Here is a 16,306-nt window from a genome sequence, read left to right on the forward strand (position 1 = left end):
AGAGGGAGGTGTGCAGGATGAAGTTCACGCCGAGGGGGTCAGTGGCTCCGCCTCTCTGGGGTAGGGACAGAAGAAAGCCCTGAACCCAAAGACCTAACATAAGGGGGGCCGTGGAAAGCGAGACAGACTCTAGCGGAAGGCTGTGGAGCAAGACGCAGCGTTCCCAGAGAGGCCGCCCCAGCTCCTGCCGCAGCGCTGGGCGCCCTCCCACGCCTGCTCCCTGGGGACCCCGGGCGCCCCACGCACGCACCCACCCACCCTCCCTCCCCGGGCTCACCGCTCCTCCCTCCTGCCTCGCTGGTTGGCCCCGGCGCCGCCAAGCGCGGCGGCGGCAGGAGGAGCCGAGCGCGCCTGCCACGCAAAACCACCAGGCTGGCTGGGCGGCTGGTGCGGTGCGCGATCCCAGGTGGCAGCAGCAACGGCGGTGGTGACAGCGGCGACTGCAGCGACCAGCGGTCACCTATCTCCTATACACCTGCATCTCGCCAGCCGCCGAGCAGCCAGCGGTCCCCGGGTCGCCTAGCCCACGCGCTCACGGCCGAGCTCCACGCACAATAGCGGCGACCGCCATGGGGAAACCGGCGAGGAAGGGATGTGAGTGGAAGCGCTTCCTGAAGAATAACTGGCTGCTGCTGTCCACTGTGGCCGCGGTGGTGCTAGGTGAGCAGCGCGGCGGGTGGGAGATACACGCACCCTCACGCGCTCCCTGCGCCCAGGCCGCGTGCGGCAGTGAGGGTGGGCTTGGCACTGGCGCACTCCGTGCAGGGTCCCTCGGCGCCCTCTAGGTCTTAGCCTCGCTCCCCTCCCCCGGCGGGGGCTTTACCCCAAGCGTTCTGATTATTGCACACTAAGAACAAAGCTCCTCAGGGACTCCCATTTAAGTGCTCTTTGAGTTGCTGGTTCCTGCTCTACCCAAAATGATCAAACGGGCTTGGGGGTGGAAACGGAAGCAAGTAGCTCTCGGTTCTGCTCGTTTGAAAACAGGGTTAGATTTTTTTCTTTGTTAATCCTGCACTGTATCTCCCCCTACCACCGACACCTTTCTCATCCCCCACCCCCAGCCACGCTGCCCTGACAGAGATTGTGGATGAATGACAGTTCTCAGTCGAATTGAAAGAGGCACCTTGGCCTCACCCCTCACCCACAGCCACGCTGCCTGGACAGAGGTTGAGTGTGGATTACAGTTCTCAGTCGAACTGGAAGAGGCACCTTGGCCTCCGGGATGGGCCGGACCCTTAGGGGCGGGAGGCTGAGAACGTTGCTGCCACTCACCCTGGGCAGTGCGTGGAAAGGTGCCTTACCACGCGGCAAGCGCCAACTGCCTGCACCCGGGCTCTGAAAAGCTGCCAGATTCATGCCTGAATTCTGGGATGTGCCATTGTGGCCCACGGGAGGTCACGGGGAAGAAAGCTAAAAGAACTCAGCCGCCTCCCCTCCTGCCTTCCTTGCTCTCCACGTTGTTTTTGTATTTAAAATAATGTTTAAGCCATCCTTGCCTGTTTTTAAACAAGGGTGTATTTAAGTGATCCACCCCTCGTAGATCACTGGACCAGGTGGATGTCTGAGCCATTGCTCAGAGGTATGAGTTATTCCTATTTAGATTCTGATTTTTTGCCAAGATTGTGTGTTTTCTAGCTTGGGCCTGGGGATGCACTTCCTTGCGGCTAGGGCCTTATCTGTCTCCTTTTCCTGTGATAGCTCCAAAGTAGGGACTCTTAGCAGGTAAGTCTCCACCTTCCCTTTGGAAACTGCAGAAGTGTCTGCTGAAAAGGCAAGTGGAGACACCTTGTCCCCTCCCAAACTCAGGTACTTTCCTTTCCAGTTGCTGCTTCTAAATCTCAGAATATATGGTGTTACCTCCTTCCCCTCTGAGCCACCCTCTCTCCCTCAGGGCGGAGGAAGGGGAGGGAAATGGCCTTTGGAAGTTAATGGGATTCTTGGGGTCAGACTGGATTCTCAAGAACCTTGTGCAAAGGAAAGTGAGGTTTCTAGTAAATAAGTAACATCCTGGAATAGCCCTAGGAGAGGCTATTTGTAGGTGGAAAGAAGAGAAGTAGAGAAGCAAATCTGGAATATTTCCATATTGGACATTTTAAAGGGAAGGTTTATCCTACTCCACCATATTTAAATCACAGGTACAAAGAACAATTTGATTTCCTTTAGGGCAAAGAGAAGAGATGGACTTGTTTATTTTCCTAGTGATGAGAGTCGAGGATTAATTGTTAAAACTCTTTTTAAAGACTTTGAGAGAGGCTTACACCTGTAATCCCAGCACTTTGGGAGGTTGAGGCATATGGATCACTTGAGGTCAGGAGTTCAAGACCAGCCTGGCCAACATGGTGAAACCCCATCTCTACTAAAAATAAAAAATAAGGCGTGGCGGCACATGCCTGTAATCCCAGTTACTCAGGAGGCTGAGGCAGAAGTATTGCTTGAACCCAGAAGGCAGAGGCTGAAGGGAGCCAAGATTACACAACTGCACTCCAGCCTGGGTGACAGAGCGAGAATCCACCTTAAAAAAAAAAAAAAAAAGAGAGAAAAGACTTTTAGAGGGCCAGGCGTGGTGACGACTCACACCTATAATTCCAACATTTTGGAAGGCCAAGGAGGGAGGACTGCTTGAGCCCAGGAGTTGGAGACCAGCCTGGCCAACGTGGTGAAACTCCATCTCTACAAAAAAAAATAAAAATAAAAATTAGCGTGGTGGTACACACCTGTAGTCCTAGCTACCCAGGAGGCTGAGGTAGGAGGATCACCTGAGCCCAGGGAGGTCAAGGCTGCAGTGAGCCGTGATCATGATCATGACACTGCACTTCAGCCTGGGCGACAAGAGTGAGACCCTGTCTAAAGGAAAAGAAAAAGATTTTGCAAGGTAAACATTGGCTTGTGTCTCCCTCCTGATTCCCTGTGAAAGTGAAGTAATCTTGCCTTTTCAGCATGGGGCTCTCCACAGACATTCACTTGTTACCCAAATGTTGCCAATTCACTAGAGACTGGTTTGGAAAATATTTTAAGCAATTGTTCTCTGGCTTTTGGAACCTGTTGCATGAATACATCTTCAGGGTCAAGAAATACATGCCCATTTTGCAGACATGACCTTTGGTCACAGATTGACACTTTCCTCCAATTTTAATGTGTGTGTGCTTGGTTTGAGTACTTTTCTCCACAAAGGAAAGCCACTACTTAAAAATTCTAAGTGCCCAGCTAAAATCTTCCTGGATATTATTCCTTCAGATGGCAACAAAGGGCAGACCTGCTTCTGGTCTGAGAAGTCTCAAACTTAGATCCAACACTGCACACCATTAACAGGGGCCCTTTCTTTTCCTGTTTCTTCAGAGTACTGGGCCTGAGTGGAAAATCATACTTCTGTTTGTGTGGCCTGTAAGGGCTGACTTGTTTAACTGGCAGTGAAATTCCTGTGACTTATAACAGTGACACTGAGTCTATTCATAAGCTTTTGCTAGATCATGATAGTTTATTTTATAACTGCCTTAATTGATCCAGGAAAATCACAAGAGTTCTGATGTCACCTCCCTTCTGGACTTTTCAGCATGTGGACCTTAAAGAATTAAAAAACTGTGGCTAGGCGTGGTGGCTCACACCTGTAACCTCAGCACTTTGGGAGGCCAAGGCAGGTGGATCGTGAGGTCAGGATTTCAAGACCAGCCTGGCCAAGATGGTGAAACCCTGTCTCTACTAAAAATACAAAAATTAGCCAGGCATGGTGGTGGGCACCTGTAATCCCAGCTACTCGGGAGGCTGAGGCAAGAGAACTGCTTGAACCCGGGAGGTGGAGATTGCAGTGAGCTGAGATTGCACCATTGCACTCCAGCCTGGGCAACAGGGCAAGACTCCATCTCAAAAAGAAACAAACCTGCGAAATTTATTAACTATCCTGACAAAGCATCATCTTCTGATTATAGCCATTGAAATGTTTGGTCCCTGACCAGGTACAGTGGCTCACACCTGTAATCCCAGCACTTTGAGAGGCTGAGGAGAGAGGAATGAGTGAGTTCATGAGTTTGAGACCAGCCTGATCTCATCTCTACTTCTAAAAATGTAGTTTAAAGAAATACTAATGAAATGAGATGTTTGGTCCCTGCTATATATAATTCAGTAGCCCTAACACTTTAAAATATTTGATTATGGAAATAAGGGACAAAGATTTTTATGAGCCAACTTAAAGCCTCTGATTTTTCTAGATATAGCACATGAGGGAAAATGTAATAAAAGGTCATCTTTATTAGGTGTGGAAGTTCACTCTTTATAGACAAGGAAATGCTAAGAACTAAGCATTTCTGAAATTCTTGTTCACAAGATGAAGGGATTGAATAGATAGTTGACCATCTTTGTTAGTTTCTGTGACACCCTACATGGTCCTGAAAATAATATCTCGGATTTTCACAGGAAAATCCTCTACTAAAATACCACTAGGAACATTTTCATGGCTTTCATTACAATTCTTATAGGCTTATTCTCTGCTTCCATACAATGGCTGAATTAGCACAGAGCCTGGAGTGAAGAATCCTTGGGATTTGAATTCCCTGACTACCAAGCTCTATCGTTTAGGCAAATTGTGTATTCCCTTCAAGCCTCAGTTTCCCCTTCTGGAAATTGGAGATATCAGTCATTACCTCATTTGTTATTAGAGGTGATTAAGATAATGTGAAAATACTCAGTGGTGTGGCTGGAATATATTCAGCACTCAATAGTTGTTATTTTAAGGTAAATCTGAATAATTTGATTATGAGAAAATTAAAATTTTCTTATGAAATAAATTCTCTCATGCTATGTTTCTTTCTCAGTCTTGCTTAGTGTCCAGCCTGTAATTTAGTCTAGGATGATTCAAGTGTTCTGATTATATGCTCTGCCTGAGCTAATACCTGCCTCAGTAGTATTAGTCATTTTTTTAAAGGGGAAGTAGAATAAATCATTTTGTTTTGTGCCCCACACCCTAATCCTCAATTCATTTAAATATAATATTTAAATATATAATTTATATAAATATAATTTAAGTATGTATTTAAATTCTGAAGGAAGGTTTTTTGCTCTAAGTAGGAATTCTGTCCAAGCAGAATTACTGAGTGAAGATTCTGCCAGCCTTCTAATTCAGGCCACTCAATAATGATTACATATTGTATAATGTTAAGGTAATTCTTATATCCTTAGCCTAGTCACAATATAAAACATAATCTTTCCAGACCAGTTATGCTGTTACTTTAGTCATTTGAAAAATCTGTGATTTCAACTTAGAGATATTCAGAAAAAGCAATAGGTATTGGGATTTACATGATGGAGCTGGCAAGCTTATTCCTTTTAAATTGTTTTCTTTGGAGTGCTAAGGAAGCAGTCATGCATAGATTCTGATTCCATTGTCTAAAATCAGAAACAGTTCCTTCACGGTCCTAGTAATACCCTTGCCCAGCCTCATGTCTCCTACCCTGGAGCTCATGTAGCATGCATCTGGCCGTGCCAATTTGAGACGTGGCATAGGCTTTCCCGCTTTGTCTGTGAAGCCCCTGAGGGTAGGGCCCGGGAACCGCTGGTTCCAGGCCCAGTCACGCATCTGCACAGAACCTTGGCTCAGCCGTGCGTAGGAATATCCCTGCAGCAATCAACACTTCAGCCATTCGTTCAACAGATATATATCAGACATCACCCACTGTGCACCAAGGATTGTTCTAGAGCTGGGTCACACAGCATGTCTGAAGGACTTTGTTAACTTCTCTTCCCGGGTCCACAAGGGGTGTGGTTTCAAACGCAAGAACTTCCCAGTGCAATGCCTCCATCCACCTCCCCATCCCGAAGCCTAGAGTTCTTTGTCAAACTTTCCTGTGCGGTGCGTGGGCTAGGTAGACAGCCCAGGTGAGCTTCCTTTGTTTAGAAAGCCTGCCAAAAGCTCCAAGGGAGGAGGCTTTGATCCCGGGCCAGGCAACCAATCCTATATTAGAGTCAAAGATCAATCACTCCAGAGGAGGTCTGGAAAAGCTCCTCTCACTGAACAAGAACTTAAATGTGGCCCGGGGTTAAATTTCCCCTATTCCCTTACCTATCAGATTTCCCTCTCTGGAATCCCCTCCCCATTCTTGGTTTTGTGAGGCCCAAGGACCTGGGAAAACACATCCCATAGGGGAACAGTGAGCATCTTTGGGATACCCCCACGGCCCTGCTCCTGTCACCCGGTTACATGTCCTCATGGGACTTATGTTCAAGTAGAGAGAGGTAGACCATAAACAGAACACATAGGTAAGCTACTGTATAGAGTGTGTTAGATGGGAATAGTGTTCTGAAGTAGTTTAGCACAGGGAGTGGGCTGGCAAGGTGGGGGGTTGCAGTTTTAAACAGGGTGACAAGGGAGGCCATACTGAGGAGGTGACAATTAAGACTGAGGAGAGGTGAAGGAACAAGTTGCACAGATATCTGGGGAGCATCCTAGTTTGTCTGAGAAACATCAAGGACTGGAATGAGGGAGGGAGAGAGTAGGAGGAGAAGAAGCGGAGGTGAGGCCGGGGTGAGAGCAATAGGGTGGTTCAGGTCCAGGGTACAGGCAAGGGTGGATGGGTGCCTCAGCTGAGCAGCTGGTGGTGGAACAGAATAAAAAACAGCTGCTCGAGGTTAACCTGCAGGACTTGGCTGGATTTGGTCCAAGGGAGAAGGCGTGGGCATCTCTAGCAGCATAGAGAGTCCTGGAAGGGGCACCAACTTGGAAAAGAACATGGCAGGTTCCACTGTGGACATGTTGAGTTCAAGGAACCAGGCGGGTGTTTGGGTAAAGACAGGCAACAAGCAGCTGGCTAAGTGAGTCCAGTGCTCAGGAGACAAATGTGAAGTGAAGTGTTGACTTAAGAGAGCATGTCAGGCACTTGGTTAAGGCTTTGGGAATGAATGAACCTATTCTCAGAGAATAGGGAGAAGAGAAGACCAAAGACAGAGTCCTGGACAACCCCAACATTGGAGCCTGGACAGAGAAGGGGCCCATAGGAGAAACTGGAAGTGGTGTGATAGAAATTAACAGGAACAGTGATGGGTGAGAGACAGGGGCAGGAGTGAGGGGGTCTGGGGATAATGTTCAGCAGGATTGGGATACAAAAGACATGGATGTGACCTTCTGAGCTTTTATCTGGAGGCACTTAGGTGTGAAAGAATTCAGAGAAAGTGGAAGTCACATTTAAAACCCAGAGAGTATTTTCTTTCCCTTTTCTTTAAGAGACATGGTCACGTTTTGTTGCCCAAGCTGGTCTTCAACTCCTGGCTTCAAGCTATCCTCCTGCCTCAGCCTCCCAAAGTGCTAGGATTACAAGTGCGAACCACTGCACCAGTCTTTTTTTTTGTTTTGTTTTTTTGGTTTGTTTTTTGTTTTTTAAGGAGACTGGAGTCTGACTGAACCCAAAGAGAAACAATCATTAAAAATAAAAATGCCACGGGACATGGTGACTCATGTCTGTAATCCCAGCACCTTGGGAGGCCAAGGTGAAAGGACTGCTTGAGACTAGGAGTTCAAGACCAGCCTAGGCAACACAGCAGGACCCCTGTCTCTGCAAAATAAAAATTATATTAGCCAGGCATGATGGCGTGCACCTGTAGCCCCAACTACTCAGGCAGTTGACGTGGGAAGATCACATGCGGCCAGGAGTTCCAGGGTGCAGTGAGTGTGATCACACCACTGTACTCCAGCCGAGGTGATAGAGCAAGACCCTATCTCTAAATAATAAGAATAATAAATGCAGAAGAGAGAGAGAGAGAACAATGAATGATGTTGGGTGGAGTGAGGCCTGGGATAGTAAAAGTGTGAAGTGGGGGACCTGGTTGGGAATTGGCCCTGAACAGAGAACACGACATTATAATCCTGGGATGGAAGGGAGGAGTTAAGGGTGAAGCACTGTATTCCTTTCCTGTGGCTATCGTAACAAATCGCCACACACTGGGTGGCTTAAAACAACACAGAATTTCTTTTCGAGACTTATGTATCCATTACTCTGTGCCAAGTACTGTTCTGAGTGCTATATACTTACTAATCTATTTAATCTTTCCATCAGGCATATTTTCAGAAAACTGAGGCACAGAGAGTTAAGAAACTTTCCAAGGCCAAGAGCAGAGCTGGGATTCAAACCCTGGAAGTCTGGCTCCAGAAACTCTGCTTCTAACCACTATCCTCTCCTGTTGCTGTGTGGTGTTTATTATCCTATATTCTGATTTTTCTGCCTCCCTCTCCAACTCATGAACCCTGAGGAAAGGAATTTTGTGTTGCTCTTCTCCGTGCCCACAGTACCTGTCACATTGCACAGTAGGCTGAATACATTTGTTGAATTGTTGAGCCATTTATGACCCAGAGAGTTAGTAAAAGGTTGTCCTTTTTGTCAAGGGAATAAAAGACCCTAAAGCTTAGATCAAACTCTATTTCCTTCATAAATTCTCCTCTGCCTGTTTCAGCCCCCTCTGATCTATGTCAGCAACACAGATTAACACTTAATGAGTCTACCTAAATATCAAGCATGTTAATCTTTTCTTTCTCAAAACTAGATTACAGACCCCTTGAGGTCCCTCTTTTTACATTTAATAGGCACTAAAAAATAAAATGAGACCATAAAGTAATGAGACTGACTCTTAAAAACTAATTTTAAAAAAATTTTAAAGTATATCTGATACTTATACTCTCTGGGCTTTTGTTTCTCAATAACAAGAAAGGGATTTAGATTAGCTGGGAGAGCAAAGAAGACTATTCATATGCCTACTACCATTTATAGGTAGTGGACTATCTGGTATGATGTTTGTTGAAAAACAGTTGAAAACAAAAGTTCTCAAATTGATTACTGCTGTCTGCCAAGGGCTTAGGATCAGGACCTAGTGGAATGTAGGCTGAGTAACTGTTGACTTGGGTTATAAAATCTCTGAGAGTCCTTCTAGCTTTAAGAACCTTTAGCTCTATGACTATATAGTCATTCCTCAGTTCATTGCTGGGAGCCAGAGAAACTCTTCTGTAGGGAGCTAAGTGAGGATTAAAGGGCATTACCAGAGGATGAAATGACTTTGACATTGAGTCAACTGTTCTGTTTGAACTGCTGATCAGTGACATAAGGATAATAAATGTAAATTGTATACAGGGCTATTACCATGGTAATATGTTCTATGTCAGTATTAGTTTAGAAGCTCTAATATATGTATGTTTTTGAACTTTATATATCTCTAATTTAAAATATTTGCGAAGTGCAGGATACTCCAAAACACTAAATAAAATAATAGTTTCTTTAAAATGATAGGAATAGCCTAGTTCCTATATACTCAAAACCAGTCATTTCCACAACAATAAATAATCAGTTTGACATAGGGAAAACAAAAAAAGCATAGTTATTCCTATAGAATGGGGACTTACGCTTTTAATGAGGAATATAGCTTTATGTTTATATATTTCTGAAAACTGATGAAAACAGATAAGGCTGCTAGTTGATTCATATATATTTAATTTGTATTAATATATTTATTCCATAACATGCCACAGACATGACATTATTAGCAAAATAATGAGCACTACTAATTGGATTCCATAATATTTTCTAGAAATGTGGGAGTTGATAGTGTGTTAAGTTCATTCAAATATATATATATATATATATATAAAGTATATATGATATTGCTTATACTTTCTTTAAAATACTGAGAGATATGTCTCTCTGTCTCTATATATACATGTATACATACATATACATATAATATTTATGTATTATATACATTATATATGTATATATATTATGTATCTCTATCATCTATCTCACTTATCTCCTTAGTTAAGTACCTTAGAGAAGAGATCTTTCTTCTGGTGTAGCCAAAGTTCTACATATTAAAGAATTATAAAGAGAATTTGAGGTTTGAATGCCTGTGCCTGATGTTTTCATTTTTGCAACCAAATCAGAATCAGATTTGAAGGATCACTGAAAAGATTCTGATTCTTGGTTGTTCTATGAAAGGTATATACAATTCAAGTCTATCAAATTAAAACCCCAAACAAAATGATCTAAACACAAAATTATAAAATGAATCTTGAAAATGATTTTACATATTAGACTCTGCACATGCAGTTGGAATATATAATCTTAATGCCACCTATTGGGAAGACTTTGAATATAAATTGCTAATGGCTGGCAAATGTTGAATATCTTGTTAGATGTTGCTTAATTTAAGATATGGTGTTTGTGATGGCAGATGCCTGTAATCCCAGCTTCTGAGGAGGCTGAGGCAGGAGAATCACTTGAACCTGGAAGGCGGAGGTTGCAGTGAGCTGAGATCACGCCACTGCACTCCAGCCTGGCGACAGAGCAAGACTCTGTCTCAAAAAAAAAGATACGGTTAGTATAGTAAAATTACAAAATAGAAGTTGCCTACAGGTCAAAAATTTGAGTACTGGACAAAAGAAATAAAGGAAGCATCCAGGTATGGTGGCTCACGCCTGTGATCCCAGCACTTGGGGAAGCCGAAGTACGCGGATCACCTGAGGTCAGGAGTTCAAGACCAGCCTGGCTAACATGGTGAAGCCCCATTTCTACTAAAAATACAAAAAATTAGCCAGGTGTGGTGGCATGCACCTATAATCCCAGCTACTTGGGAGGCTGAAGCAGGGGAATTGCTTGAACCTGGGAGGGGGAGGTTGCAGTGAGCTGAGATCACACCATTGCACTCCAGCTTTGGCAATAAGAGCAAAATTCCATCACAAAAAAAAGAAAAGAAAAGAAAAAAGGAAGCTTCAAATGAAGACACACTGCATAGAAAATTTTTGTGTGCAAATTCAGGATGTGGTGGAGCTCAGATGAGTAAAGCCTGGGTTATGTCAGACAAAGTAGAAACAGGTGGGATTAGAATCAGTCATTACAGAGCATGTATGCATGTGAAAAAGAGCCCTTGCTTATATAGAAAGAAAGCTTTCCACGTTAATTACTTGTGAGAAATTGTGATTACCTTTAACAGAGTTGAGACAGAAAATAACTATCCTAGAGAGTCCATTATATACTGGCCTGGTGCCAGGGAAGCTGTGTTCGTCTGAGGAACTGCAAATTTCCCATGTCGCGGGAGATCTGGGGTCACATATGCTCTGGCAACTCAAGCACTCTCAAATAAAATGAACTCATTTTAGATAACATTGAGCGGCCCATTTAAATCCCCCATAGCAGTGTCTGTTAAAGTAGTAAGTGTTTTAAATGGCCTTTTCTATTTTGTTGGTTTTGTTTTGTTTTGTTTTGTTTTGAGACAGAGCCTCACTCAGTCACCCAGGCTGGAGTGCAGTAGTGTGATTTTGGCTACTGCAACCTCCACCTTCCAGGCTCAAACAATTCTCCTGCCTCCGCCTTCCAAGTAGCTGGGAGTACAGGTGCCTGCCACCACAACTGGCTAGTATTTTCTGTATATTTATTAGAGACAGGGTTTTACCATTTTGGCCGGGAGGGTCTTGAACTCCTGACTGCAAGTAATCTGCCCACCTCAAGTGAGATTACAGGTATGAGCTGCCCCACCCCAGAGACTGATTTAGAAAGAGTTAATCCATTATACTTGCTCAGGGAACAGCCCCAGACTGCAACAAAGAGTGCTCTGTTGTAATTAGTACACTCCACAGTAACACCTCTGTTAATGGAAAGGAAGTGTTTCAGTGACTCACTCTTTGCCCGAAATGTTACTACCTTACTTTGAAAAATATCTGCTGACTGCCTGTTCCATTACCAAAGGTAGAATATTTCCTTTCTAGTAAATAATCCTGTACTTTCTGGGATGGACAGACCTCATCCCAGCTCACAGGTGCTTCACGTTCCTCTCCCAGGCCCAGCCTCAGCTATGTGAGCTCAGGGCAGCGGTCTCCACTCAGCAAAGACAAGGAGGGATACAGTGCCTTGTTCTCTGCCACTAAGCCCTAGAACCAGCCCTGAGAAGACAAGGTGTTCCACCAGTCGCTCTGCACTCAGGCTGAGGTCACCACTCCCAGCCCCTTCTTAGTCTCAGAGTCCCTAACTGTGTCCAAAACAGGACAATTGTCACAGCAGGTCTCCACACATCTAGGAAGGCTCTTGATAGTGGCATCAAGTAACTCTGCTTGGTCTGCATATTGAAACAATAGTGGCCTTTGGGACTGGAACCTGGCTTCAGAAACACCCTCAGAGAGGGTCCACATGGCCACACAGTGTGTTTATTCTTACAATCTCCCTGAGACAACTATTTATATGTAACAGTTTCAGATGGTTAAAACTACAGCACTCACTCAACCAAGGGGGAAATCCTTATAGAAGACAGCTTGGGTGAGATTGTACAATTATTTTTCTACCACTGTTCTGTTGCTTAAGAGTTATCTAGTTACTTATAATTCAGTAAGGAATTAAGTCAGCAACAAAAAATGCACCATTACCAGAAATGCCTAAACTACAGACAGCCTGACTTCTGAGCCTCTCCCCATTACTGGAAAATAAACTGATATTGCTCAATTTCTGTGGGTATCTCAAAGACTTGTTTTCTGAGCCACTTAGCCACTTTGCAGGTTTCATTTAAGACTTATCCAAATTAAAAAAAAAAAAAAACGATTTACCCAAATTATGGGCCAGGCATAGTGGCTCACACACACAAAGTGCTAATTCTAGCACTTTGGGAGCCCAAGGCAGACAGATTGCTTGAGTCCAGGAATCTGAGACCAGCCTGGGCAACATGGTGACACCTCACCTCTACAAATAATGCAAAAATTAACCAGATGTGGTGGCTCACGCCTATAGTCCCAGCTACTCAGGGGTCTGAGGTGGGAGGATCACTTGAGCCTGGGAGGTTGAGTCTGCAGTGAGCCAAAATAATGCCACAGCAGCACCCTTGCCTGGGTGATAGAATGAGATCCTGTCTCAAAAAAAAGAAAGAAAGAAAAAAGAAAAGATTCCCTAAAGTATGAGACATTGAGAGAGGGTGATATACTTTCTCTTTTGAAAAGTTCTCTCTTGTGGCTAAGTAACCCTAATATCAGTATTTATTGAGAGTTTACTGTAAGTTTTCTGTACATTTACCTCCCATTTGACCCTCAGCACAATGAGTTAGGGAGTTCCCATTTTACCAGATGAGGAAACTGGAATTTACAAGGCTTAGGTCATGTAGCTGAGCACACAGTCAGAGCAAGGATTAGCACCCAGCACTGTCTGATTCCAAAGCTTAGATTATTAATTATGACCCATTAAGCAAGTCTTCTTCCTTCCTCGCAAACCTAACACAGGCTTCATTCTTGCAAAGTAGCGAAATAAAGCCTATTTTCCTCCTTCTTGCTTCACCCTTTGTCAGTCTTGTTGCTCTTCTTTATCATGTGTGCTTAGTCCTTTCCCCTATGCTTCTCCTACATATATCTTCTGTTTGTGTTCGAATTCTAGTGGAACTTGTCTGGTTGCTTTCCCAGAACTGTTGTACATTCATGCCCTAATCCTTTTGCTCAAATGTTTTACTCACTATTATCCTGCCCATCCCTGAAGATGCATCTAATTCCCACTTCTGTCCTGTAGATGTCTCTGACGATGGCTGGAGATAATCTCCCTTCTCTGCATTCTTAATCCTTGATTTATCAGCATTTGCACCACCATTCCCATGGCTGTTTTGTGGCAGACATCACTAATTGATTACAGAACTTTTCACTACTGAGCTCTGTCATGACCTCAGAATCCTCAAAACTTTGCTCCAGGCAACCACTGTTAATCAAGCAGAACTGGCACATAAGATAAAAGTATTGTTTGTTGCTGGAAAAAATCTATTCATTTGGCAATCAATTAGGAACTGAATTTAAATTGAGCAAATACTGATGTTACTGGTAAGAGAAGCAGCAGAGTCAAAGTCTATTTTGTCCTCTCAGTCCACTGGTGGAAATACATACACAATCACTAACATGATCCTGAGTGTGGTAAATGCTGCCAGAAGGCTGCAGCATGCTATGAGCCTTCAAAGAAGAAAGGTACAACCGGAAAGTTCCTGGAGGAGGCCATAGTTGGAATGGCCTTGAGCAGGTGTGGTAGGATTTCTGGGCTTGAAGATTAGTAAGAGCAAGTCTGCATAAAGGTGATAATATGAGTAAGGAAGACTTATCGTCCCTTAGGTTCAATTTCAGTATTACGTGGAACTATAATTTAATATATGTGTTATTGTGCTTTCACACTTTTTCTTACCTGTTTCCTGAGGACAAGAATGCAATACTACATAGGTCTGTCACATCATAGCGTCTAGCATGGCACTTACTTCACAGGAGGTGTCCCCAAATATTTTTGGCTGATTACAACTTTCTTCATTGAAAAATAAAAAATGTAAATCTCACCGGGCACAGTGGTTCACCCCTGTAATCCCAGCACTTTGGGAGACCAAGGCAGATCACAAGGTCAGGAGCTTGAGACCATCCTGGCTAACACGGTAAAACCTCATCTCTGCTAAAAATACAAAAAATTAGCTGGGCGTGGTGGCACGTGCCTGTAGTCCCAGCTACTCAGGAGGCCGAGGCAGGAGAATCACATGAACCCAGGAGGTACAGGTTGCCTTGAGCCAAGATTGTGACACTGTACTCTAGCCTGGGCAACATAACAAGACTCTGTCTCAAAAAAAAAAAAAAAAAAAAAAAAAAAAAAAAAAAAAAAAAAAAAAAAAAAAAAAAAAAAAAAAAAAGTAAATCTTTGATGAGCCAGTCTCATTGATCCCTTAGAAACCCACTCAGTTGTATGAGTTTTTGAGTGAAGACCATGAGGAACTCTTATGCTAGCCTGAGTCATCCCAAACATATTTAACTCCTGGACTGGGGACCCTAAAAGAAGAGCAAGTCTGGTTACTAACAGTTCTGAAGCCATTTTAGTGTGAGCATAGCATAGCCCTGATACCCCCAGACTGGAGAGAATCTCTGTACCCTAAGGAAGCTCTGACCTTCTCAAGAAACCAGTGCCAGAACCAGTCTGATTTCCAGAGAATTCTCTGGGCTAATAAGAGAAAATGGAATATCCATCTCTTTTTCCTATAATTGCACCATGGCTGGCAGCCAAATCAACCCTGGATGGGTTTTCATCTGTGGTATTTAGCAACTCTTACACCATTTAGTGATTTTATTTCCGGATTTTTCCCCCTGCAAGTATCCTTTCACATCCTTACCCAAATTCTGCTCATTTCTCTCCCTGTCTGGAGATTATGTCTGTGATAAGAAATTAATTAGCCTGTCTCTGTTACTTGTTCCAGGATACTTTGAACAACCGCGTGGGCAAACACTAGATGTGGTCATTAAAGAGTCGGAAAATAAGTTTTTACTTTTTTATTAGCAAAAGTTAATTGTCAACCAGAAGATGTATCAGGCTTGCTCCATTTCTGCTGTTGCTTCTTGAATTTCTTTCTTGCATGTGGTGAATTTTCTGACGTTTCACCAGACTGAAGAGATTCTGAGTTCTATGAAGTGATGGAGATAAAGGTCTTGTTGTCATAAAACAGCAAAGAGCACTGTGATTGGGTTTGAAAGATTTTGGATTGTGTTATAGACAGTGCTCTTACCGGTTTTTAAAAAGTTGACTTTTTCTTCTGTGTAGATTTAAGTAATTTCTTTAAAGGCAGTAAGCTTTTATAGTTAACTAAATGTTACCTTTCACTGTGCAATCTTAAGAGGAAGATTTTCTTTTATATATATATATATATATATATATATATATATTGTACTTTAGGTTCTGGGGTACATGTGCAGATCATGCAGGATTGTTGCATAGGTACATACATGGCAATGTGGTTTGCTGCCTCCATCCCCCCATCACCTATATCTGGCATTTCTCCCCATGTTATCCCTCCCCAACCTCCCTACCCCTCACTGTCCCTCCTCTAGTCCTCCCCCAAACAGACCCCAGTGTGTGACGCTCCCCTCCCTGTGTCCATGTGTTCTCATTGTTCAACAACCGCCTACGAGTGAGAACATGAGGTGTTTGATTTTCTGTTCTTGTGTCAGTTTGCTGAGAGCGATGGTTTCCAGATTCATCCATTTCCCTACAAAGGCCATGAACTCATCGTTTTTCATGACTGCATAGTATTCCATGGTGTATATGTGCCACATTTTCCCTGTCCAGTCTATCATTGATGGGCATTTGAGTTAGTTCCAGGTCTTTGCTATTGTAAACAGTGCTGCAATGAACATACCTGTGCATAGGTCTTTATAACAGAATGACTTATAATTCTTTGGATATATACCCAGTAATGGGATTGCTTGGTCAAATGGAATTTCTATTTCTAGGTCCTTGAGGAATCGCCACACTGTCTTCCACAATGGTTGAACTAATTTACACTCCCACCAACAGTGCAAAAGTGTTCC

The 16,306-nt window shown here is 43.6% G+C and overlaps 1 protein-coding gene across 1 annotated transcript in view; it reads left to right on the forward strand.

Moving 5' to 3' along the window:
* Nucleotides 1-314: 314 nt before the first annotated feature.
* Nucleotides 315-16,306, forward strand: part of SLC1A1 (solute carrier family 1 member 1) — an 86,211-nt gene continuing 70,219 nt past the window's right edge. Inside the window, exon 1 of the mRNA XM_017496974.2 lies at nucleotides 315-660. Within this exon, the coding sequence (XP_017352463.1) occupies nucleotides 570-660 (91 nt within the window). The 5' untranslated portion in view covers nucleotides 315-569. The remainder of the gene's footprint in view (nucleotides 661-16,306) is intronic.

The sequence above is a fragment of the Cebus imitator genome, unplaced genomic scaffold (assembly GCF_001604975.1).
Source record: "Cebus imitator isolate Cc_AM_T3 unplaced genomic scaffold, Cebus_imitator-1.0 Scaffold227, whole genome shotgun sequence".
NCBI classification, from domain to species: domain Eukaryota; kingdom Metazoa; phylum Chordata; class Mammalia; order Primates; family Cebidae; genus Cebus; species Cebus imitator.